We start from the raw sequence: 26,890 nt of genomic DNA, 5'->3' as shown, positions 1-26,890 counted from the left end.
GAGTCATTATTGACTCTCTGGATACCTCCAGGGTCTCAACTTTCCTGCATATGTTTCAGCTTTGTTTTAATGCATTTACATACTTAAAAGTTTTGTTATTATAAATTAATTACAACATTTCTCCCTTTCCTTTCATCCCTTCAAGGTCTTGCATGTAGCTCTTCCAACTCTCCATCGAATTCATGGCCTTAAGAAAACCTAATTGCTATTGCACACATGTATGTATGTATGTGTGCATACATGCATATAAATATATATGTATACATATACACAATACACATTTACATATACATATACACATATATATGTATGTGTATATACACACATACATGTATTCCTAAATATAACCTATTTAGTTCATATAACTGCTACGATGTCTGGCACTGGACATGCAATCACGTGCACTTGCCTGGGGAAGGCCGCCTCTCCTGCTCCCAGCCTTCCTCAGGTGCCCAAAGCCCATGGTCTTTTCTCTCTCCAGTACGGCATGCTCACTGGTGTCATGTCTGATCAGCTCACATTTGGGCAGACTGCTATTCAAGTAAATATTTAGTACTAACGAGGTGCTTTAAGTCATCTAAAGTTTTAGGTCTCAGTTTTCTAATAAGATTTGGCTGGCTGATTTATAATGTTGTTCCAATTTTAAAATATTTATATGATTTATGTACAGAATAACAAACTGCCAATTCATAATGTACTTGTTAAAATATGGTTATTAACACTGGTCTTTACTAAATTTTCTGATGATGGAGATTTGTATAGATGGTTATCCATTTCTTTCAGATCCTTTCAGTTCAGTTTACTAGCTAGGGCTTGCTTACCATCGTCAGTGTTCCTACAACTTACACAGAAGAGATGATGCCGTATTCTCTACACAAACAATATATTCAACCTTTGCCTTCTACACGATATACAGCTTCCATTTAGACATTAAAAATGCAATGAATGCCATTTTGTGGGTCTGAAAACAATCAAACATTTATTTTAGTTCACATTTTTAAAATACAACAATTTTAGACAAATAGTACTTATAAGCACATTTATAACAAAGAGGACATAAATAGAAATGAAATACATAATTACATAAATTTTCACATATTTTCAACAAAAGAACTACCTCTTTACCTTCAGTTTTGAAAACACATTAACATTGATAGTTGAAAAGATGTACCTTTACCAAAAGTGCTACAAAAGGTTCACATTTGTGTCAATAATAAGGTATATTTCCTATGTAGATGGTTTATGAAAACTATATAAAGACTTAATTTAATCATTAACCTCACATGGTAATTTTGAGTGAAAATAAAGTACATTTTTATCAGTACAAATGTTCCTTTAACTTTAAATAACACAGTACTTTTTTATCAAGACAACACCACATTTATTAAATGAACATGCACAGTACATTAAAATTAAAATAATTCTTGTACTTTTCTGCACAGTGTTTAGTTTTTCTGATATTCTCTTTATAAGAAAAAATATACTTAACACTTTGGCAAAGAATTAATAAATTATAACTAATCAAGGAAAATGACAACTCTTTCATGGCATAGAAATTCTCCTATTACTATTTACCAAATTTTGTTGTAGTTCATTGACCAATGGCAGTCCTGCCTAGTTTTATTTAAAATAAATAATGGATATTCAAGAAATAAGTCATATTTGGGTGTCTGCCTACACTCTAACTGGAATGTATTTAAATTGAGTGTGTTTAGCAGTTAAATACTGCCTGTACCAAGGCCAACAAATCTCTAAACAAGTCATCAGCAATGTTATGGATCATCATGAGATGTTTGCATTAGGAGGCAGAAAGGAAATGCAGATCTCATAAACTGGGAACATATGTGGTAAGGAAGTCAAACCAACTGAGGCAGACATGGGGAAAGCTTTTTGAAAACTGGTCCAAGAATACCGAGAGGGGATGAGGGGGGAACCAGGAGGGAACGCAGCAGCATCCTTTAGGAGGGTGGAGAGGGCCACAGGGGTCTAAGCCCACCACAGTGTCCTCCCCTTCACGGCGTTCCTGAATCAGCAAAGAGTCGCTGATGTTTACGAGAAGTTTCAGGTTTCCATATGGGTTTGTCTATATTGACACTAAAAAAGTTACGTTAACTGGAAGCTGTCTTTGACCTCATTCCCAAACATGGTGGGAGACGTTAAGGGAGTAACAGGACAACCTCTGCTGAACCCTGGAGGCACTCACTCTCGGCCCAGATTGCTGGGTCTTGGTAACCAGGGGATAGCCTTCTTTCTCTTCCTGTGTTGTCTTCAGAGAGAGCAAAAACACCTTGCACCTCCCATAATCTCAACAGCGTCACTTTTCCCTCTACCAGATGGGGAGACACGGGTGGTCTAACTTCTTACTTTTTTCCAAAGTGAGTTCCCTTTATTAAATTGTTGATTACAATTTTTATATAAATTTGCTTCATTCTGAAGAATAAAACTATGAATATGATGTTGTTTTACTTATTTTATGATCTCTGCTTGCCTCAAGGCATTAAGGTTGAAATGACAAGAAACGTCGAACAGGTTCAATAAAATGGGCAAACTAGTTTTCGTTAAAGCTGTTAAGGTGTGCATGGACACGAACACTATGAGTCACAGAGCACTGAATTCTCAAGAGTGAAATCATACCAGAATCGGGACAAGTTGTCGCCAACATCATATGAGAGCAAGTGGTCAGGAAGGTCGCCGATGGTGCCCTGCACTGCCAGCACATGTGGGGCCAAGGTGAAGGGCACGTCACTGAGGAGCTCAGCTGTTTGGGAGGTGCTCTCCAGAGTCTGGCCTGCCGGATTTTCTGTCTTGGGGCCTGCTACAGTCACACTGGATGTATCTGCTTTGCCAGTCTAAAAATACATATACATTTAAAACATTTAGAACATATGAACTGTGAGGTTTGGTAATGGTAAATGTGGTATCAGTACATCAAAAAGCCCAGGCAATGTGTAATACATAAATACTGCCAGATTTGAACACAAGCATTTACCCATTTGAGAGAGAAATCCATCCAAATCTCTACAAGATTTAAAAGTTCTACAGTCTGTTCTTACTCAGAATGGCCACCCATTGTAGATGGAGCTGCGGGCTGTGTCCCGTCACCCGGCTAGCTTTACCCAAAATAATTACACGGAAATTGTATTCATTTAAATACTGCCTGGCCCCTGGCCTGTTATCTGTAGCTTCTTATTGGTTGATTCTCATATCTTGCTTTAACCAATATTTAGTAATCTGTGTAGCACCACGAAGTGTGGCTTACCAGGAGAGATCTTAATCTGTGTCCATCTCGGAGAGGAGAAGCATGGCGACTCACTCACTATGGCGACTGCCTGAAGCGTCTCTCCTCTCTTTCCCACAATTCTGTTCTGTCTACTCCGCCTACCTAATTTTCTGTCTCTTAAAGGGCCAAGGCAGTTTCTTTATTAATTAACCAATGAAAGTAACATAGACAGATAACTCTACTCCATCAACCCATAGCTCCCTTAAACAAGAACTCCTTCGTGTGATTTCCCACCCCTGAGGGTCTCCAGGCCTGTCTCTGCCCCAGAAGTAGGCTTGGCTCCGTGCTGTCTGCCCTGGAGGATGTTTCATCAGAGCTGTCCACTTTGGAACACCCATGAGGAAAACTGCAAAGACACTCTGAGGTGTTACAGCCTGAGTTCTTTCTAGTGGCTTACTGTGTGCACTCTACCTTACAACAGATGCTAGCATCCTCAAGCCAAGTGGTCTACGTCTCTGCAGCGCATGCCCGGCACAGTGTCCTGCTCTGCTGTGGCACAGCCTTGAGGCTGACCTTTAGTGGGCACCATGTTTATCATTGGAACCAAGTGTTATTTCACAAACTTTCTAATAAGTATCGAGTACCTTGCTAGATTTCTTTTAAATTGACCTATCTTGTACACACTAGTTTATAAAAAGGCATGCATAATTAGGATACTCAGACATCCATCATACAGGCAAACCCCATAACTACAAATACCCATTAACAGTTGAGTGGACAGGAAATAGTGTCTGTATATAGCAATGAAACTGAATGACCTGCTACTACAAGCAGCTAAAATGTAATACAAATAATCTGAGAACAAAAATCTCTTTCTTACCCTACATCCTCATGCAGAATAATTCTCATTAGGCACAGACCTACCAGACCCCACAAGTCCTGGCCCATTATCACCTGCTAGCCTGCCCTGGCCAACTCACCTCCAGCACTACTATAGCTTGGCTCTTCCTCACTCCCAGGCTGTTTCTACTGAGCTCACTGCTTCTGTTCCCCTGTCCAGGAGACTGTCCTCTCAGATCTGCATTGAGCTTGCCTGTCTTCCCTCTAGGTCTTGGCCCATCTGCCACCTTCCAAAAGAGGCCTTTCCTCACCTCTTCCTCAAGCTTACTACCCTCTCTTCTCTATTGTGTACTCCTCCTCTCCCACTTCTGCGTTTGCCTCTGGCCCTTACCGTCTTGTCATACGCTTTGTGACCCACCCTAACCATCAGAAGCAGGGTCTTCTGCTTTTGACCTCTTTCAATCAATATTATGTGTATATTATGTATCTATACTGTTACATATTAGATAAAACATTTTGAGGAATGTATGGGTGCAGAGGGTGTATAGTGTAGACTATCTTACAAGTCTTCTGGTTGTTATTTGACAGTGGACATTGGGGAGGGGAAGGGCAGCCAGTAAAGGAAGCAAGAAGATAGCTGGGAACAGAGAGGTTGTCATGTTGACTAAAGTTATAATAGCAGAGGAGAGATGCAATGATTGAATACTTGATAGAGTTTGTGTATAAATTCAACAGGATTTGTTGATGAAATGGAGGTGGGGTAGGGGCAAGAGTGTAGTCAAGAATAAATCCCAAGTTCTTGGCCTGACAATGAGAAGGATGGAGTCAACCAGTTACTGGAACAGAGAAGGGAGCTAAGAGCAGGTGTGGGCAGCAACATTGGAAGTTGGTGCTGGAGGCTGGAGACACCTGAGAGATATCAAGTAGAGCTTTCAGTAGGAAGATAATGATCTCAGTCTGCAGCTCAGGACATGCTGAACAAAGCAGGGAAAATGGCATTTTTCCTAGGTGCTATACTGCAAATAGGCAGAGATGAGTTGGCTTTTGGAAAGGTGTATGTGATGGAGGAGGGTCATCTGTCTATCTGTTACTTTCATTGGCTAATAAAGAAACTGCCTTGGCCCTTTGATAGGACAGAAAATTAGGTAGGCAGAGTAAACAGAACAGGAATGGGAAAAAGGGAAGTGAGTCAGTTGCCATGCTTCTCCTATCCAAGACAGACGGTGGCTAGAATCTTCCTGGTAAGCTACTACCTCATGGTACTACACACATTAATAGAAATGCGTTAATCAAGATGTGAGAGTTAGCCAATAAGAGGCTAGAACTAATGGGCCAGGCAGTGTTTAAATGAATACAATTTGTGTGTTGTTATTTCGGGTGTAAAGCTAGCCATGCGGGAGCCAGGTGGCAGGACGCAGCCCGCTGCTCCCATCACAACATGTATGTTTTCTGGAAAAAACATGAGAAGCTTCTTCTTATGTTTGTTTTCATTATAAGTTTAGAGAAATAGCTTATAATGAGAAGAAAAAGGCTGTTAAAGAAAACAGTTCATGGAAGGTCAACATAAAAGGAAGTGTTCTCTTCCTAAGATGTCCACAACAGACTAGACAAAGACCCTTAAGAAACACCAGCCTAGGGAATGACTTGGAATCAAGAAAGCTTCCAAACTATGCCTATTAATAATGGTCTTATAATTTCATGAGAATTATTACATATAATAATATCATATAATAATTTCAGAACAGTTCTGTTCTGCTTACCCATAAACATAAGCTTATTTAATCCATATAACAATATTATAAAATGGTACACAATACCAAAGAACCTTTTTAGGTCTTCAATGAAAACCAACATACTATCCTGTTACAAGAAAGCTTATTACAAAGATATAGGTATATGGGGCACAGGTCCTGACTCAGTTCTAACTGGTCTTCTCAATGCTAAGTATCCTAGGGTCAGCCAAATACATACAGAGCAGTGAAGAATGACAGACATTCCAGATAAGTAAGGGGCTTCGCTATGTGCACTTGTGTGGCAAAACTGAAATGGAAGTAACATTTGTGTGCACCATAAAACTGTCAAAATTACATATGTGCCAGCGCTTAGGTTACCTGAAATAAAGATGGTAGAGTAGTCATGAGCACAAGTTCTAGAAAAGACTATTGGGGCAGAAAGCCCAGAACAATAAGCCAATGGTCTTGGGCTATCTAACTTCTCCATTCTTTAGCGGGGTTGTCAGGCCAAAACCAGGCACTTTCCTTTTCTGTCTTACTTCTTCCTTGTTTCTCAATCTCAGTAGCAAATCATTCCTAGATTAGCTCATTTTATATTCCAACCTCCTTCCCCCTTCCCTCCTTCCTTCCCTTCTGTTTCTCTCTATATAGACCATGCTGTCCTCAAACTCAGAGAGATGACCTGCCTCTGCCTCAGAAGTGCTGGGATTAAAGGCCTTTGTTACCACATCTGTGCATAGAACACTATTGTTTTGTTAATTAAATTGTCCCTTCTCAAGAGCATTCTTGAACTCGCACCTCTCCACTAAGGAGATGGTGTGCCCCCGTAACATTCTCCTTTCCAAACACACAACTCAGGTCTAACTCTTCAGCATCAGCATTTATTCCCATCTGTGCTTTACCAATCCTCTTTTAATTCCTGTAAAAATCATTCTTATCTGGAAAATGCAATTTCCCAGAGAACAAGAGCATACCAAACCGCATCTGGTACTTTTAAAGAACTTGGTATATGTGACATCTTGCTCAAGTTGTCCTGACAAAGCAGCCATGTGGGTCTCAGCCTTTCCGTCTATACAATGAGTGATAAGAGACAAAATAATGGATAATGGCAGTGATGACAAAGACAGCAACTCTCATGTACCGCACACACACTTGGACCAGGCTCCACCAGAGCCACTCTAAAGGCGGCACTCACTGACGTCTTGTAATGGCCCTGCAGGGGATGCGCTGTGAAAGGTAGAACAATAAGACAGGATGTTTAAGGAGGATGCCTCAGTACACACTGTCGTTGGGTAAATGGAGAATCAAGCCCATGGTCTCTTAATAGTCTGTTCTATGAACCTATACATTTCTGATGTGCTCCACAAAGACACCAGATCAACCGAGCAGTGACAGTTTATGAGATAATAGCAGAAAAGAGAATAATCACTAAATAGCACACCTTGGCTTCACTCAGAAGAAAAGATTCTAATGTCTTTTACTGTTAGGAAGGATGGAGAAAACATTCTGCAGACAGACTGAAAAGAGATGCAAAAGTCACTGTAATTTAGGGTAAATTTACCCCATGGGAACAAGTCTACCAGCAGTCTGCATAAGCCATGGGAAAAGCCACGGACAGGGAAAGAGTCCGAGCCGAGAAGGCTGAGGCAGACAGAAAGGCATGTGGGAACGCTGTCCCATAGTATTCCTTCTGTCAAAATCAAAGTTCTGAAAGTTTGATTTAGTTAAAAACGCCTCCTATATGATCTAAATTTCAGCTGTGCTGGATGGATGGCTCCAGCTTCCATCTCTTAACAGTTGGCTTAGAGCAACACTACAGTCTCCAAGGAGGCTGCCTGCCCTCTTGGCAGCAGGGTGAGTGCCATGATGCAGCTGCTACTGGCATGCTGAGAGCTGGAAGGGGAGAAATTATAAGGCAAAACAAGAATAAGTTGCAAAGAAAATGTGAGTCAAAATTCAAGGGCCCCATACCAGCTAACCCAGATTACTAAGCCTCCAGTTTGGCAGCGTGTGGAGGTGGAGGTGGGGCTGAGGGCTGGAACAGGTGCACCAGTTCTCGGCAGAAAGCAACCCCACTCAGACACAAGCCTTGTGATTTTATTTTTTACATTTGCATAATGAAATGGATCTTTACTGGGAAGAATTAGTGTGTTAACTACAATGGGGCAGAAGAAAAGAATCAATTAGCCTTTTGGTTAATAGCCAAATTGCAGAAAACGATTTCAAACATGACACTCATACAGAGAGTCGCTGCTTTGTGATTAGCCTTGCTTAGAGATGGCTCCAGGCTCAAGGTTCCTTCATCCAGCTTTGATATTTTTCCAAAGCAGTATTTTCCCTCATATTGTTAAAGATCAGTATACGATGCCAGGCTTTGTTTTTAATCTCACAGAGAAAATCAATGTCCTTATCTATATTACCAATAACCACGTTTACAACAAACTGTTTTATTTGTGCAAAAACAATTTCTTGGCCATCAGGTAACCTGTTACGAACTGGCTGGCCAATTTTACTTTAAGTTCCTTCTGATAAAAAGGTTTATAGGCACTATTCCTCCTTTTCTACTGCAAAAGGGCCATAAAAATTCATGAAGTTCCGTTTGAAGACTCTTCTAAGAGAGTAAGAAAACACACCCTCTAAGACAGCTGACACTTCGGTAAAGGCTTAGAGAGACGCAGAGCACAGGCAGCTGTGGTGTTCTGGGAGCCTCTCTCCTAGGTGCTCTGAAGCAAAGAGCTTCAGGTTTGAACAACTACATTGTCCCCAGCACAAGAGTCCAGTCACCACCATGGAATCCAATGGAGGCTCCAGCCTGGCAAACACACTGTCACTCATCTGTTTACTCTTCCCCAAGCAAGCTGTCAATTTTGATTACTCCAAACCTACTCCCTTTAGCACTTTGGAAAGCTGTCTGTCCTTTTCTGCAATCCATGCTTTAGACAGAGATCAAAGAGGGTCCTGGAAGAGCAAAATATTTCTATTGCATTGAAATAGAAAAATCAACCTCAATCAAAATAGCAACAGAACTCAAGGAAAGAATATGAATTCAGGTACAAAGCAAAGCGGGTAGCCCTAGGAGGCATGGAAAGGCTTCTAGGAAGCAAGTCACATAGAGAAAAGGCACTGTCAAGTCTGGCCTTCCATGCCTTTAAACTGTAATGTCTATAAATAAAAGGCATGCTTCTTTGAACAATAGCTTGAACGAGTTACAGTGTCATTTTATCTCCCTAGATAGCCATCCATTCTATTCTGGCTTCAGCTGGTATCTGCTTTCATGACATCAGCTGCTAGCTGGTGGGGTGAGGTACAGGGACAAATCTGCGTTAGAAGCACAGGGGACAGAGGTCAGAAGGTGACGCGAGCTAGAGCACAGATAAGGGACGTGTGTTCAAGCTGTGCTGCCGCCTTTTTTTTTTTTTTTTTAAGTTAGTTGCTAATACAGGTCTGCATAGCTGCAAAGAGCTCCAGAGGACTGATCTTTGTCGATAGCAACTACGGAAGCCCCAAGCAATAGCTCCTTTCATCTGGAAGAAATTACATTGTAAAAGTAGAGGGCTTTTCTATTTTCTCACAATTTGTAACTAGGAGAACAGTATCTGAACTAATAAGTAAGTATTCAGTAAACATTTTACATTTAACTACCCTGTCCCACCCCTCCCCCGCTGCCACTTTTCAGGTGCTTTGGTATGGAGCTGACTCTTCCTCATTGCTGTGCTGTGGATGTGGAATCCGGAGTCTCCTCCCGGAGAAGAGTGTGCTCTGCCAGAGCTTCGCCTTCAGCCTAGACCTGGTTTTAGCTGAGGAGTTAGGTGAAAGACATAAGCAAAAGTCTAGAACATTTTGCCACAGATACAAATAAATCAGGTGGGAGAGAATGATCCACAAAAGCCATTTTTCCTGTGTGGCCTGAGCACTAACTCCCTGGGCTGGAGATCCTAGTCTAAGGTGTCGGTTTCAGAAGCAAATGGAAGACTGGGCTCTTCATTCGCAGAGGGGAGTTTGGAGAGGTGCCGTTCTCTGGTCCCTCTCCTTTTCTCGGTCTCTGGTGTCATTTCAGTTTATATTCCGGCTCATGAGTTTTTTTTCAGTATTTGGTTTTTTTTCTTTCTTTTTCCTTCACTACCTCCACCTGTTTGTGCTTCCTGCGTGTCCCATCTTCCTTGAAACAGAAAAAGAAGAGGAAGAAAAAGGGGAAGAAGAATGCCATCCTCTTCTTAGAACTCCAGCTGAGTGTGCTGCAATGGGGCAGGAAGCACACAGCTGCTTCTCACTTCTGTAATCTGTGCCATGCATTCTTGGAAAAGGGGCCTGTCTGAAGCTGAGGACATCTATGCCAGCTAACTTGATTGGGGTGCAATGGGCAGAGGAAAGGAGTGAGGCAAGGGCAGGGCATCCAGAGTGGAGTCCTGCTTCAATGCTGCCTCTTAGCACAAAAGGCTGGCCCAACTGTGTTCTTTCTCTTCTTAAAAGCACATTTAAAGTTACTTTATAAAAATTTAGGATATCTAGCCTGAAGACATCTCACATGTCTCCAGAGGGCCTCCCTGTCATACTTTACAGCACGGATGTCACCTTTCTCCTCTTTCCTGGCCCTACATCACCTTCTTGCTCCTGGGCAGCTGGAGCAGCTACTGTGAAGAAACGGGAACTATCAGTGAGGATTACCTCCCTCTGCTGTGTCCAGCAGCCTATCTGGGTTTGCATTTGGATCCAAAGCTAACTAACTGTTCACTGACTGCAGGCCCACCCTGTCCCAGCTCTACCAAGACACAGCTCTGCCCATTAGGAGGCATTAACGAAATGATCCTCACGCCTATCACTCAATTAGAGTGTCGCCTACTTTGTTCTGTACAAAGAATAGAGTTGCTGATGCTGGCTGTCAGCCATTCACCCCTAACTCACCGAATTCCCTGCCTTCTGTGTGTGTTTCTCTAGCTCTGATTCAAGTTTCTGTAAGTGCTAATCGCTTATGACCTGTTTACTCAGGGCTACTGGCTCCCTTTCTGAGTGTTGATTCTCAGCTTCACCACCTTTCTGTGTCCAGTTCCTTTCCTATTTCTGAAAAGCCAGTGTTCTCAAGAGTTGCAGGTTCAAGTTGTCTGCTCTTTCATTCCGAATCTCAGCACACTTCTCGGAAGAGCTCGCTTTGACACCAACTGTCCTATTCATCTGTTCTCAAAAGCCTGACAGAGGCACAGACTTCAGGACATGGATACTAGCCTTCCGTCAGTTCTCCTGGACATCAGTACTAGCCTTCCATCAGATCTCCTGGACATGGGTACCATATCAGATCCATCATATCCCTGCTAAGATCTTAGCCCACACATTTGCACACCATTTTTGTGCAGACTGACTCCTGTTGGAATCTCCCATGCCACCCTAAACTCAACAGAGAGCTTATCGCCCTCCTAAACTTACTGTTTTCCTAAAATTTCCAAAACTACTGTATAATTTCATACAAATGTTTTATTGGTGGTGTTTACATAGAAGTTATGGATTTTTTTTTTAAAGAGTGTGACTATGTTAACCTAATCAAAGCCTTCCAATAAAAGACAATGGGTAACTAACCAGAGGTTACCTGTTGGGTATGTGTGTGTTGTACTCTATTATAAGGACTTATATTTAGCCAGTTCTCTATGCACAAGTGCTAACTGGGTGGAGGGTGAAGGTCCAAAAATACAGACTGTGCAATTACAGAAATAAGAGTTTAAGTTAACAGTTCAGCTAAGCATTTCATATTGCCTTAAATCTACCAAGCTGACTACAACATGTGGCCATGCTTAGAAAACCACAGATCTGATCATAGTGAAGGCCACAGAACAGCTCAGCTTTTTATGCAGAAATTTTCCAAGCTTATTACGTGCACCAGGTCTGAAGAATCTGATATCCCGTTAGTCACACCAGATCCTACTCCACTTCCCAATTATACAGCCTTATTTATTTTGAATATCTCTTCAGCTTCTTCAGCCCGTGATGCAACAGGATCACAATTTTTTCCAGATAATTTCAAAGGATAATAATGAAAGACGATCTTGCACATTTATGCATACTGAATATAAATCTCACTCAACGAATGGTTTTCACTCGGTAAAGTAATAAAATACTTCAACTGTTTGAACAGACAATAAACTAGAAAAAAACCCAGATACTTTCTATCTTTAAAGCTCAGAAGAAAACAGTTATGTTGTACTAGTTTGGACTTATATATAGAACAGACACAATTTATATACCTGGTTGAATAGAAGTAACAAATACATCAGAAATATAAAAAAGTAAATGTAACTAAACAATAATTACTGTAGTTCTTTTCATCTGTATGTTGATAGGATGAACATCTAAAATTCGTAAGCCAGGTAGAATAAATATTTTTCAGAATACTTCAATGTTGTGATTACATAATAGTTAATGTAATTAGTTCCAGCCATGTCTACTATCTGAGAACAAAGTTAATCTGCTCTACCGTTTCCAGTTAGTCTAGCAGTTTCTGCTGCCACTGTTTTCATTATTATGAAAAACATAAAAGTATCATTTTAAATACGAACTGAGAATTGTCATATTTTTAGTCAGAATCCAGATGCAATTATCAGGAGGATGTCATGTTCACCCTGAAGAAAAATATAAAATTGGGGAAATAAGTAAACCCGCAGAAATAATCTCAGAAAGTAAGGTAAATAGGGTAATTAACTGAAATGAAAAGGTTCTATTTTCTTTGTGATTTGGATTTGATGTGTGGACATGTCCAGTCCACACACTTGGAAACATAGCCAGTGTATTTAAACTGTGTGTTTTCTTTTAAAAAAAAGTTTTACATTTATCTATCTATCTATCTATCTATCTATCTATCTATCTATCTATCTTCATCATCTTCATCATCATCATCATCATCATCATCATCATCATCATCATCATCATCATCATCATCTATCTACTGTGTGTGTTTGTATTGGTGTGATGAGATGAATGCACGAATACACACATATGCCATGGTGTCTGTGGAGGTCAGAGGACAACTTGTGGGAGTCAGTTCTTGTTGTAAGGAAGCCGCTTGTTGGTTCCCGGCTGCTCAGCCCCGAAATAATCACACAGAAACTGTATTAATTAAATCACTGCTTGGCCCATTAACTCTAGTTTCTGATTGGCTAACTTTTTTTGTTGTTGTTGTCTTGTTTTTTGAGACAGGGTTTCTCTGTAGCTTTAAAGCCTGTCCTGGAACTAGCTCTTGTAGACCAGGTTGGCCTTGAACTCACAAAGATCCAACTGCCTCTGCCTCCCAAGTGCTGGAATTAAAGGCACGCACCATCACCGCCCGGCTCTTATGGGCTAACTCTTACATCTTAATTTAATACATTTCTATTAATCTGTGTATGGCCACATGGCTGAGGCTTACCGGCTAAGGTTTCGGTTTCTGTCTCCAGCAGGGCTACATGGCTTTTCTCTGACTGTGCCTCCTTTCTGCCAGCATTCCGTTTAGTTTTCCCCTCCTAGCTTATAGCTCTGCTATAGGCCCAAAGCAATCTTTTTTATTAGCCAATGATATTCACAGCATACAGAGGGGAATCCTTCTACCATGTGGGCTCCAGAGACCAAACTCACGCCTTCATGTTGACAGCAAGTGCCTTCTCCCTAGCTCCTGCCACCCCACGAGCCATCCTGCTGGCCCACACTGCATTTTCACATATGCACGAATGTGAAAGCAAGTATGTCATTGCACACTGCACCCAGACATTTTGAGGCCGGCTAATAAATCCCACCACTGAGCGCACGAGTGAGTGTTACTTGCACCTCGCCCGGAACTCCACTAGAAAAACAGTGTTCGGCAGACTGAAGAGGTGAGCAGAGAGCTGTGTTGTTTGACCTTGGTTCTCATTTTCAAACAGGTTATATTTCAAAATAGAAGATGGGGTTGGAAAAGTAAATACAGCTGTGTTTTCTCCACCCCTGCATGGGAATGAAGGCGCCATTCAGAATGGAAGGAGGCCGAGTAGCTCCTTTAGTGTAAAGTCGGAACCCAAAGGAGTGTGCTACTGTTTCACGCCATAGAGAACACTGCGTTCTCACTGTAACATCTCCCTACCTTTGATTGTATGACTGAGAGACACAGTCCATCAACATCAGTCTCCACACTTCCCACTGCCAGAGCTTCATTATCCCACACGAAACTGCACCCCTGAAACAAACCACTCACCACTCTCCTTCTCTGAGCCCACAGAACTCTATGAATTTGCTTATCCCAGGAGTCTAAACGGCATTACAAGGTAATTGTCCTGTCGTGAGTGGCTTATTATGTTCAGTAAAGTATTTCAAGAACCATTCACACATGTTGTAAATTGTATGAGCACCTTTTCAAGGTTGATAATGGTCCATAAGATGCACATGGCACACTCTGTTTATCATCCAGCTCTTGGCGGAAGTTTGGATGTTTACAATCTTTTGGATTTTATAGGACAATATTTTTAGTTAAGAGTATAATCAACTAGGAGGAATTCTGGGAAATAATTCCAGCAGGGATATCTGGAGCCGATGGTGAAGGAAGCCCGAGTGTGTAGGAATGGCCGGTCAGGGAACAAGAACTTCAGATGCAGGCATGTCCCTGCTTACATTAAAGTTATTGTATACTTTTCTAAAACATACTTTGCTTGACTTAAAAATCATAACTAAAATTTCTGAAACTTAATATTGAGAATTAAAATCTAAGCATAACTGAAACCATTTCAATCTTGTATGAGGTAGTTCACAATCCCTACCCTTTCTGGTCACAATGGCACTTTGTGCTGGGTTCTTCTGTGTATTGTTAAAAGGTACAAGATGTGACTATCTGCTCCTGAGGAAAATCCACCCAATAAAATCAATGGTGTCAGGCTGGAGAGATGGCTCAGTGGTTAAGAGCATTGCCTGCTCTTTCAAAGGTCCTGAGTTCAATTCCCGGCAACCACATGGTGGCTCACAACCATCTGTAATGAGGTCTGGTGTCCTCTCTGGTCTGCAGACATACACACATACAGAATATTGTATACATAATAAATAAATAAATATTAAAAAAACAATGGTGTCAATGATGCTAACAATGAAATGAAAATCGTCCAAATAGGTCCCACAATATAAGAAAAAGTTTAAAGGTCACAGTTTTGTATCCTTCAAAAATCACAATGCTTTACCAGAATAATAATCTTTTTTGTACGTGACTTTGAACTTCTCAAAGAAAAATATAAATTACTCATGGTTTTCTTTCCACAGACTGCCACTGTTTCAGGGAGAGGGAATGGAATTCCTGGGAGCTATACCATTATTTGTGGATTTCTAGTGGAAGCGCTACCTAGAGAGGCTGCTGCAAAGCCACAGGGCTTCAGCAATGCTCCCTCCCAACGTTCTTGGTTTCCACTCAGTTCTCTGAAACATGAGCTAGTTGAACCAGATGAACCAGCAGCAAAGCCACAATCTTAAGGGCATTAGAATCTGAACTCTTCCTGATAGGATCCCCAAGGAAACAACGTTTAATCAATGCAACTGGGAACTGTAGACACAATGGCTGAGGAGTATGCGTCTAGAGAACAGAGCTCCAAAGTTATGGAAAGAATTTCTATAATGGAAGAATGCCTAGCTTTATAGAGTTCTTAAATACGTAAGAAACAAACGCTTAACTATAGAAAAAAAAATGGTAGGCATTTGTCATCTTTTCAGAAGTTGTGGCTTAAAAAACACCTCTATAGGATTTAAAGAATTTAAAATGTATTTTCTCAGAGTAAGAAGTACACAATAGAGATAAGATTATATATATTTGTAATAAATAGATATAGAAAATGTAATTACAGTATATGATGATAATAAGAACAAACATAGTAAATATATTAGAATGATCATGAATGTCATTATTTGAAAATAACAAATTCAGTTTGAAGGAGTTGAAATTCGGTGCCAAATCTGAAAGGATTTCAGGAGTTCTTTCTGCATTACTGACCCAGTATGCTGGGAGCTGGGATCTCCATCAGAAATGTTCCACGGAATCTAGAGAGTTGTATTAAGATTTTGTTTTTTACCCAGTGGGAAGAGGATAAAGTAGAATCTAGAGAAACAAAAAGAAAGATGAATATACATGGAAGTGCCCATATTGTTTTTCCAGAGGATCCAAATCCAGTTCCTAACACCACATGCTGGGTGGCTCACAACGGCCTGTTGGGGGGACCCTATATCACTGGTCTCAGTGGGTGCCTGGACTCATATACACATATCTAAATACACAACACATATCTAAAGGTAATAAAAAGTAAAAGCTTTAAAAAAAGAAAGGGAGGGAGAGAGGGAGGGAGAAAGGTAGAGAGGAAAGGTAGGAGAGAGGGGGAGGGAGAAGGGAAGGAAGGAGGGAGGGAAGGAAGGAAGGAAGAGAAAGGGAGGGGCTGTAGAAAGGAAGGAGGAGGGGGAAAGGAGGAAGGGCGGGCGGGAGGGAGGACATACTTACGGGAGGCTGAGAAGGGAAAGTGTGAGCATAATGGCACCATCCGCTAGGGCAGGCTGACAGAGCTAGAAGAGGAAATGTGATAGGAATACAGTCTGTTTTCCATCATGGGTCAGCTTTGTTTCCACAAGGCTGGACCAGGGAACAGAAAGGCCGGGAGCTGGGTGGCAGCAAGAAGCAGCATGGCACAGGCTCTAGTCCCAGGTGTGGTGTTTGAAAACCGCTGATGGCTCTCAAAGGCTTGGTACTTCATCAGCTTGTAGGCAGCCATCTTCAGAACCTTCCAAGAACAGATTTTCCTTATGCTTTCTAAAAGTAATTGCTACAGTTTCAACTTCTAACTTGACCTAAAAGTATAAACTTATACTCTCTAAAAGTGGTCTTAAATGTACAGAAACCACATTTAGAGTCAAGTAAGGAATTCTGTTTTCCTTCCCCTGCTCTTTGCAGGTGAGTCGGTGATGGGAATTCTCTGAAGACACTGAATAATTTACAGTTTCCCCATGAAGTTGGAAATTCAGCAATTTAGAAAAAGAGCTCTGACACACTATTAAGAAGTAAATTATATTAGCTGTTACTGAATCTGGCCTTCTAACTTTACTCTGGGTAAGTTGTAAGGCGGGCTTAGTTCCAGGATCACAGGCATTAGCTCACACTGAATGGCACTTACTTGCCAGTCATCTTGGATAACATATCTCATTAAGTTTCCTTTGTGTGGTGGGTACCATTTTACTCTCTGATGAAGCAGACGGGATGCTGAAGTGCAAAGAAGCTACACAGTCAAGTGTGCTTAACCACCATTCTCTGGAGGCCCCTCATCTGACCTGCGCACTTGTTTCTAAAGCGCCCACGGTATCTCCTACAGGAGACTATAAAATACTTTATCGTTCTCTCAAAAGCAAAGAAGGCACATGCAATGTTAGAGGAAACCAGGATTTTTTGGGGGTGGGGTGGGGTGGGTGTTGTATTATGTATCATTTTATATCCAGCTGGATATGCTAATTCTATGCAGATATTAGAAACCCTGAAATTACATACTGTTTAGTCTATTTTAATCCCTGAAAGCACCGCTGTGATCCCTGAATAATGTATTTTTAAAATAACTGCTTTACCTTCACCAGATATATTGAGTTAAATTTAAGAATTTAAAGTGACAGCACACCGCTTTTGTTCAGGAAGATGATTCTTCCTAAAACAAGCCCTTTGCGGCTAATTGTCCAGCACCTGGCCCACATTTTCTAGCCCACAGCATTTGGGACAAGGGCAAGAAGGTGCCAGATGGCTAGGACTTGGATTGCAATCTGTTCTTAGGAAGAGAAGGGTGCTGTCCCTTTAATAGGTTCAAGCACAAACCCTGGGCTCATTTTACATGATTCTTGCACTCTCTATGCTAGGAGATGATATCAGAGGCTAGAAAAGGGAATGAGCACATTTCCGGGACTCTATGTAGCTGCAAGCTTCTGGACAGACCTTGACGATGGGAAAAGAGGAAGCACATCATCACTATTTAAGCTCAGACTAGCATAAAGGGAAGTAGTGCTTTCATTCTTGAAGAGCACAGCTGATCGCTTGGAAGACCACGAGTATATATATGATATATATTTCTCACTTCCTATTTAACTGCTCTGAACTAAAATCCAAACAAACATTGGTAAGAGTGTAAAGTTCAAGATAGAAATAGCATTGTAATATAAAAAAAGATATAAAAATAGTTGGGATCATAAAAGAGCAAAAGTAAAATGAATTTCAAGTTAAAACAACCTTAAAATTCTGAGTGAATAATCACTTAAGAGGGAAAAACACAGAAAGTGTCATTTGTGCAAAACCATTCTCGGTTGGTGTTGTTCTGTCAATTCCATTAATCAAAAAGTTCACTTTCTTTAAAAAGAGAGTGACCGACAATACACGGAAAAGATTCTTTCTTTCTTTCTTTCTTTCTTTCTTTCTTTCTTTCTTTCTTTCTTTCTTTCTTTCTTTCCTTTTTTTAAAGTTTTCTAACATAATCTTTATACTGCCTCCTAACAATGAGCTCTGGGCCAACTCTGCTAGGGAAAATTAATGACTAGATTAATAAAACAAAAGACACATGACTCCTGACATGGGATGTCTTTCTGTGTGTGTGTGTGTGTGTGTGTATATATCTTTTATTGGTTGATAAATAAAGCTATTTTAGCCAAGGGCTTAGCAGAGTAAAGCCAGGTAGGAAATCTGAACAGAGATATATAGAGAAAGAAGGAAGAAGGCAGAGTCAGAGGTATGACAAGTAATTCCCGAAGGAGAAAGATACCAGAAGGTAAGACACAGTCTTGTAGTAATACATAGATTAATAAAAATGTATTAAGATGTAAGAGCTAGCTAAGAATATGCCTGAGACACTGATCAAACAGCGTTGTAATTATTATAGTTCCTGTGTGATTATTCATGTTTGGGCAGCCGAAAACAAAAGTACAGTCTCTGTTTACAGATTACCTTGCATGGTCAGCTCAGGAAATTCAGGTTCACAATAAACCCACTATTGGTGTGTGTTTGTGTGTAGATGTGCACTGTGTGTGTGCACACACATGTGTATGTGAATTCATGAGAGTATGGGAGTATGTGTGCCACACAGCACATGTGGAAGTCATAATATGACCTTGGGTGTCATCGTGTTTCCATTCTACTTGAGATGTGGTTTCTCTTGTATTGGTTTCTCCTTGTAGCAATAGACCAGTGATTTAGAAAAACTACGTAATGTTTTTGTATTTTAAGCTGTCATTTTAAAAGATCTAAAATAAAGGGTTATAAAATAAAAAAGTTATAATAGGCTAAGGTTAATTTGTTATTGATGAAAATACTTGAATCCATTTATCACAGTCTAAGTGCATGACGCCTACAGCCTACAGTAGGAACAGTTAGGCACACCTTTCAGTTACTTACTCTACAACTCACACAGAGAAACTTCCAGTTCCGTGATCACTATTCATGGCGAGAACCTATACAGGTACATAGTTTTAAAACTTTGGCACAATAGTTTTGATGTGTCTTTTTGATGTTGAGACATGTTGAAGTGCACTATGTTATAACTTCCAACGATATTCAGCACAGTAGCACAATGGGTAGGTTTGCAGCTGGGAGCAACAGGTTACACACATTGCTCAGGTGTGTGGTGGCTTCTATTAGCTAAGCTTGTTGAGTATCCTTGATGTCTCACAGCATTTACTGGTGCAGCTTGCAGAACATACTCCTGTTGCTAAGTGACACATGGTGTATGTCTGTACATTGTCACAAATACCCAGATATGGGAGAAAGGTAAAATCGCATTTATAATGCCATCAAAATCAATTTCAAATACCTAAGAAAATTTTAATAGAAGCATAAAATTTACATTCTGAAAATTATAAAGGACTTTGAAAGAAATTAAGGACCTGAATAAATGTTAAAACATTCCACATTCATGGATCAAGTGTGAAACTGCAAAGATGAGCTCCTTAAATTGAGCTTTGGAATTTATGTTATTCATACCAAAAATCACAGTGGGTTTCTTGTGACAGATTCTAAATGCATATGGAATTGCCAGGGACCAAGAGTCACCAAAACAACTGTGGAAAAGAAAAGCAAAGTTGAAATTTCTAATTTGAAAACTGTAAAAGCTAAGAGTGCCCTTTGACATAAGGGCAAGGGTACAGAGCAATGGAATAAAATTCAGAGTCTGGACATAAACCCACATGTCAACAGTCACGTGGTTATCACAAGTGTGTACTGTCCCATGAGGAAGAAGAGTTTTCAGCATTTAATACTGGAACAGTTTTACTCCCATATGGAATAAAAAAATAAAAACTGGAGCCTTGTATCACATCACATACAAAAACTCAGTCGAAATGAATCAAAGCCCCATAAAAGCCTAACTATAAACCATTAGAAGAAAATGTCGAGTAAAGCTTCATGGTTTCACAATGGAGCCTTAGCTGTAACACCCCAGTATAACAACCCAAACCAACAAAAAAATTGATTAAGGCATTTTGTCAAAGTAGCCAGAGAGGTGGCTCAGCAGTTGAGAACACTGGTTGCTCTTCCAGAGGACTCAAATCCAGTTCTCAGCACCCACATGGCAGCTCACAACTGTCTGTAACTCCAGTTACAGGGATGACACTGTCTTCTGGCCTCCACAGCCAGCACCAGGTGTGCAAGTGGTACACAGACATACATGCAGGCAAAACACCCATCCACAAAAATATATATAATAAAGAATATTTTGAAAAGGAAATTTCCTTAAAATTGTAAACTGTGATAATAAGGGCTCTATCAATAAAGGGGAAAGTGCAGCATACATAGCAGATGAAAATGTCTGTGAACCATGTGCTTGCTAGAGGAATTACATCTGTATATATTTTTAAAGGTTATTGTTTTGGTGTGTGGGAGTGCTTGTATGTATGTGTATCTATGCACCACGTGTGTGTCTGGGGTCCATGGTCCTTCACAAAAGCAGCAAGTCCTCTTAACTACTGAGGTATCTGCTCAATTTATATCTGTATCTTAAAAAAACTTAACAATACAAAGAAACCTATTTGATAAGGCAAGGCTCTGCTAGACATTTCTCCCAAGCACATGTAAAAAACCAAAAGTAAGCAAATGTAGGTCACTAGTCATCAGGAAATGCAAATGAAAGCCACAGTAAGATATGGCTTCACACCTCAGAGCAGCACCACAGTGCCAGATAATAACAGTGTTGGCCAGGAAGTGGAGGAATCAGTAGTCTCCTACATGCTTGCACAAACAGAAATGGTGTAGCCACTTTGGAAACAAGTCTGATCGTTTCTCAAGTGGTTATTCACAGAGCTACCCCAAATCTCCTAAGAGACCAAAATAAACTGTCACACAACTGTTCATGGGAGTACTATTCAAAGAGACCAAAGTAGAAATAATCTGAACCTTCCCAAAGTGATGAATGGATAAATAAAAGTACCATATCTACACAAGAGAATATTATAGAGCAATAAAATGATAAGAGGCAATGAAGTACTATTGCAGTATGGGCAACTTAAAGACGTTGTCCTCAGGGGAAAAGGCGAGCACCATGAACTGTATGATTTCATTCACATGAAACACTCAGAACAGATTTAGTCCGACAGAAAGATTGCACACTATCTGGGCAGAGTTTACTTTTCTTGAGCTATATGTTCAGGTAATAGGGATCTATAACTATATTATATCATATGACTATTTAGTTTAGTATACTAATAAAGGAAATGTTTTCTGTTAAAATATTTGATCATTAATTCACATTCTTTCAAAATGATTTAATCTAAGATATTTTGGTGAGTCTAAAAGGAATGCTGTAGATTCTGCTAATATACTATCCCCATAAGAAGTAAGGCACTGTGGAAGCCCCACCTTCCCCTTCGTTTACCTCTGACCACACTCAGATACAGAACTCAGGGAAGAAAAGCCACTGTTTCATCATACTGAAAAGATGTTTTCTAAAAATGATACAGCTCATGTTTAATAATCACCAGAATTAGAAAGTATTCACATTGTTCTGATTAATTATATAATATTAATAATTAAAATGTGAAGTAAAAGAAAATTTCTAACACTTGTCATGGCAAATGTGACATCAAATTTTTGTTGCTAAAAAGAATAAACTCCATGTACCCATCAGTGACGCCTGGAAGGTCTAAACCCCATCATAACATCACAACAGCATTTAAACGGAGACGACTGGGCCATCAACCTTTAAAGTCATCATGTTGGGGGCAGTTTCATCAGCTACAAACAAGAGCTGGCTTACTTGAGTCCTTTCTTGTCCGTCTCCTTTTGTGACAGAGTTACGCAGGAGAATGCCCTCTTTGGGTACTGGCACCTTGAGATCAGACTCCCAGCTTCCCAGGACAGTAAGAAGTCATTTTCTGTTCTTTATAAGTTTCCCACACCAAGGTATTCTATTGTAGCATCACGGAGCACACTAGGACAGTGGTCAAGATAAGGAGTATAATTCTTTGGGGGAAAGTGGGTGGAAATCTAAGTTCAAGTAAAAGAATGATATAAAATTTCTGATTGATAAAGAGCTTGTTCATGTATTTTTAAAAATGGGTGATGTCATGTATCAGATTACCAGGAGATATCAATTATTGGATATATTAGAAAGAATGATTTAAGACTTTCATGATTAAAATGTGGGAAATCCACCTTTTGAATCTATTGAAGTCAGAATTCTTTTCCAACACCTTACAAATGGGTTTTTTAGACTTTTTGAACAACTCCTCTAAGACTTACATTAAAATCTGTATCTTCACATTAACTCAATATTGTTAAATTGCTCTCTGGATAGCTGCATGGACTTAAAATGAATATAAATGCTTTTTCCCTCAAGAATATCATCAACAATTGATGTTTTCAGGCTTCTGACTCTTTGCCAGTCTGGATGTAAACTCTGCTAACTCTTGACACCCCAGCTTAAGGGCCATCTAGAGACGGTGTTCTGCCTGTCTACTGTCTCTCGGCAGGGGTCCCCACTTCACTCTAGCCAACCATCTCTACTACTTCTTTGCCCTACTTGCCACTGTCACTGTGTTCACTCAACCATGTTTTCTTTGGTTTTTGGTCTGTCTTTCCTGCTAAAGGGTGGAGTCAACAAAGCACAGAGCCTGTGCACTACACTGAATGTCAGGGTGAAGCAGAACGCCCGCCAAAGCAGGCATTCACCACTGCTCAAAGGACAGATGCCATGGGTTGGGACAAAGAGGGTCAAACCATATACTTCCTACAACCCACTGGGACCACAGTTTACAGTCTACCTGTGGGACATGCAGAATATTTTATGCTGTGTGACCCTCTATGCTTACATCCCACAAATGCCTTTGAAGTGCACTGTACTGAACTGCAGAAAGGAAATACAAGTATACCAAGTTCAAATATCCCCAATTGTGAGACCTTAGAAAGCTCCCTTGTCTTCAGCAGCTTGGTCACTTAATCCTCACACTTCCAATTTCCTCATCCATGAAACAGGAGTGAGGGACTCCATCCTCTACAGTATTGTCAGGAGCAGACTAGCCCACAAGGTAGAGCCACTCGACAGTTTCTGGAACGCTCTGCTGTGGTATGTTCTCACCTCCTTCCCCTCGATGAGGAAATCTGGAAATGTCTGTCAGAGCCACTGTGCTCATCATCACCCCCCAGTTTACAGGAAACCTTTTACTCTGAGAATCTGATCACAACTAAAGACAGAAAGACTAATATCACTGTAAGAATTGGGCAAAAGGAACAAGTAGAATGATTTTAGCTCCTTTACCAATTGAGAATGTAGTTGAAATAGACCTGGCAGTAAATGTATATAGTTTAAAAAAATTCATTCCTTAAGAAATACTGATAATTGACCTAAAAAATCTGAAAGACTTGGTTTCTTCATCATCTTTCCTTTATGCTTGATGACAGAATAATAAAAGAAGCAACTACAATTTTCATAGTGGCTTCCTGGTTTCTAAAGCAGCTGATATAGGTTGAGGGAGTACCCCAAACAACCAACACTATTAAATTTTTCTTTTAAATTTTTCTTATTTAATAAGGATGGGACAGTCTAATTTATTTTTTCTTTTTCCAATTTTCTTATAAACATATACTAACACTTTATAAAGGCTGACCTATAGTTAGTTGCCTTTTTGTTGAACACGGAGGTCACCAGTTGTAACACACACTAGAGATGACTATTGAAATACCAGGAGAACATTTCTGCATGACCTCATTCTGTGGGATACTGGCACAGAACCAGAACATCACCCAATCTAGCCACCTTGATAGACGCCGCATTAGATATGATCAATACTTTTAACAAAACTGAGTACACTTCAGACATAAGAATGATGGCTCCTTGGCCTTGAGAGGGAGGGAGGGGAGGTATGGGTGGAGGGGAGGGGAGGGAAGGGGGAGAAGAAGGGGAGGGAAGGGGAAGGAGGAGGGGAGGGAGGGGGGAGGAGGAGGGAAGGAGATGGAAATTTTTAAATATAAAAAAAATAAACCATGAGAAAAAAAAGAATGAAGTAGGAAATGGAGACGTTTTAAGTGAAAACACTTCAAAACAACTATCCATTTTATTGCAATGTATTAAAATTGGCACAATGTGGTCTCTTTTTAAAAACATTAATCTTATGTCAGTTTCCTTTAGCGATAGTAAATTGAAACCAATTAGTCATGTGTACATTTTAGCTTAGCAGATTTTACTAAAATCAATTATTATAGAAAAATGTCAGAGAGATTACCAACAAATGCTAAAAGTTGTTTTTTTAAATTATTTTGGATTTTGGAGACAGGAGCTCTCTGTTTAGACCTGGCTGGCCTCAAACTCACAGAGATCCATTTACCTCCTGAGTGCTGGGATAAAAGCATGGTCATCATGCCTGGATAAAGGTATTTTTAAAGGTACTAATAAATACTTCATTATGGATTCCAAAGAATATCTGAAACCCTTACCAATTCATTTCTTAGTCTAGTAGTAAGTTTAAAAATTCTTCAATGGTTTTAATTCATTTTGACTTAAATATACCAAAAATGACTATCAAATGGAAATTCATTAAGAAACTAGGTGATCTAAAGAAATTTGTTCAAGGATATAGATTACAATTTCAATTTTTAGAGATAACCTACATTCACCATTTAAAAAGTATTTGAGTTTTTGTAATATTTAATACCTAACACATAGTATATATAATAAGTAATATTATTTTATACTATGTAATTATTGCTACAACTAATATAGTCATTTCAACATTAAATGACACAATATTTTATATTTCTACGTAATTATTAATACTTTTACAAATATATATTTTTCATGTAATTAAATAATATGATACACAACACAATATTTCTAATTGTACATATTATTTTACTGGTTATTTAAAATATTTTTAAGACAGGCTCTTATCATGTAGCCTTGGTTGTTCTGGCAACTGAGTTATATAGCACAGGCCAGCCTCAACCTCTTATCAATTTTGCTGCTGCCACCCAAGTGCTGAAATTGCAGAAATGTGCTGCTACATTGACTGCAGATATTTTGTTAATGAGAAAATTACCCTAGAAAGCACTTATTAGATTCCACTGACAAAACGAGGTATCTAGATCAGGCGCGAGGACTCCACTTATCTGTGTGTATAAGGGTAAGTACTTAGAATGCAATTATGCTAGTTTAGGGAAGCGGCAGTAGTAGGTTATCCCCTAGGGCCCATGGCCTCAGCAGCCACTAGGTTTACAGTACCGAGGGTGCACGTCCTCCTACTGACCAGGCCTTAAATCCGATTCGGTGGCTGGTGGTTATCCCCAAGACCTAGGTGTCGCTACTGCACCTGGAGACCTCCGCAGACAACCACAACTGGTGACAATGCGGACAACAACTGCCAGCGCATTGCCAGGCTCTGCCTGGTACCCAAGGCTCAGGAGCATCACAGAAGAGGGGACAGATTACAGTCCAGAGGCCAGGACATCCGCCGCGAGATAGTGTCATCTATATGATAGGGAAGCGTTCTTCATGAAATCTTAATGATATGACCCTCTAGATGACCTGAAAAATGACACTACCAGTGACTTGTCACTGTAGATGGGGGAAGTTTCACAGGTCCCACCATTTGATGACGAGTTATAGGTAATTAATGGCAACTGAAAGAAGGGAGAGTCAGTCTAATCCCAAATCATCAGATCTGTCACATATACACACATAAACGACACTAAAGGGACCAGCAGGTTGCACTTGTAAGTTTATATGTATATATGTATGAATAATTTTAAAAAGGTCATGAATTTGAGGAGGAGAAGATATGGGAAGAATTGCGGTAGAGAGGGAAGGAGAAATAATGTAAATACAGTACTCACATATTTTGAGTTTCAAAAATGAATAAATTTCCATCAAGATATGAGTCTTTTAATTAGCGTGAACTCTGATGCTAATAAGAGAAATGTGAATAAATCCACACAGATATATACCAAAGAATACTTTTACAACTGACAAAGCAAAATGATCGATCAAGTAGAGGTCACTCTGACATCGACTTCCATTTGCCAAGGACAACATATCATTATCAACATGCTGAGGGAAACAGTTGCTCACAAATGGCATTATGATGAAGCATATTAAAAAGACACAAAAACAAAGTTGGGTTGGCAGGAAAAGGAGTGTGTATGTGGGGGCGTGGAATGATCAAGACACATTATCTGATATTCTCAAAGAACTAAGAAAAATATTTTTAATATTCTCACTAAACATTTAATTAATTCAGGAAATCAAAATTTAGAACAGAAAATAAATTTGTTTAGATTGAAAAGAATTAAAGTCTAAATGTCTACTTTAGACAGAACTTTTTCATACATATCAGATTTATTCAACACCCTGTAATAAAGCAATATAATTTCAAACAAGCTGCAGAAACATCTAAGTAAAATGGGTAAGGAAAAAATTGGGAAAATGCTTTCTGCAGATACAAGCATGGTGTTATTCTCAAGAAACAATATTCAAGTTTAATTCTGGAGGAATCTGGGGTATATTTTAGTGGTACAGAGTTTGTATAACACATGCAAATGTATGAATTCAATCATCCCCACTACAAACAATTAAAAATTTTTCTGCATCACAAATTGTCAAATTTGATTTCAGAATGTTGTGTTAAGTTCTTCTACTACCATATT

General features: G+C 39.8%; 1 protein-coding gene across 2 annotated transcripts in view; it reads right to left on the bottom strand.

The window, feature by feature from the left end:
• Positions 1-951: 951 nt before the first annotated feature.
• Umad1 (UBAP1-MVB12-associated (UMA) domain containing 1) overlaps positions 952-26,890 on the bottom strand; it is a 147,611-nt gene continuing 121,672 nt past the window's right edge. The window contains exon 2 of one of the 2 annotated variants that reach the window (XM_038319663.1): positions 952-2,849. In XM_038319663.1, coding sequence (XP_038175591.1) covers positions 2,592-2,849 — 258 coding nt within the window. In that variant the 3' untranslated portion in view covers positions 952-2,591. The remainder of the gene's footprint in view (positions 2,850-26,890) is intronic. The other variant, XM_038319664.1, reaches the window with a different exon arrangement.

The sequence above is a fragment of the Arvicola amphibius genome, chromosome 2 (assembly GCF_903992535.2).
Source record: "Arvicola amphibius chromosome 2, mArvAmp1.2, whole genome shotgun sequence".
NCBI classification, from domain to species: Eukaryota; Metazoa; Chordata; class Mammalia; order Rodentia; family Cricetidae; genus Arvicola; species Arvicola amphibius.
The sequence above is the reverse complement of the archived record's forward strand: the minus strand, read 5'-3'. Positions and strand labels throughout refer to the sequence as shown.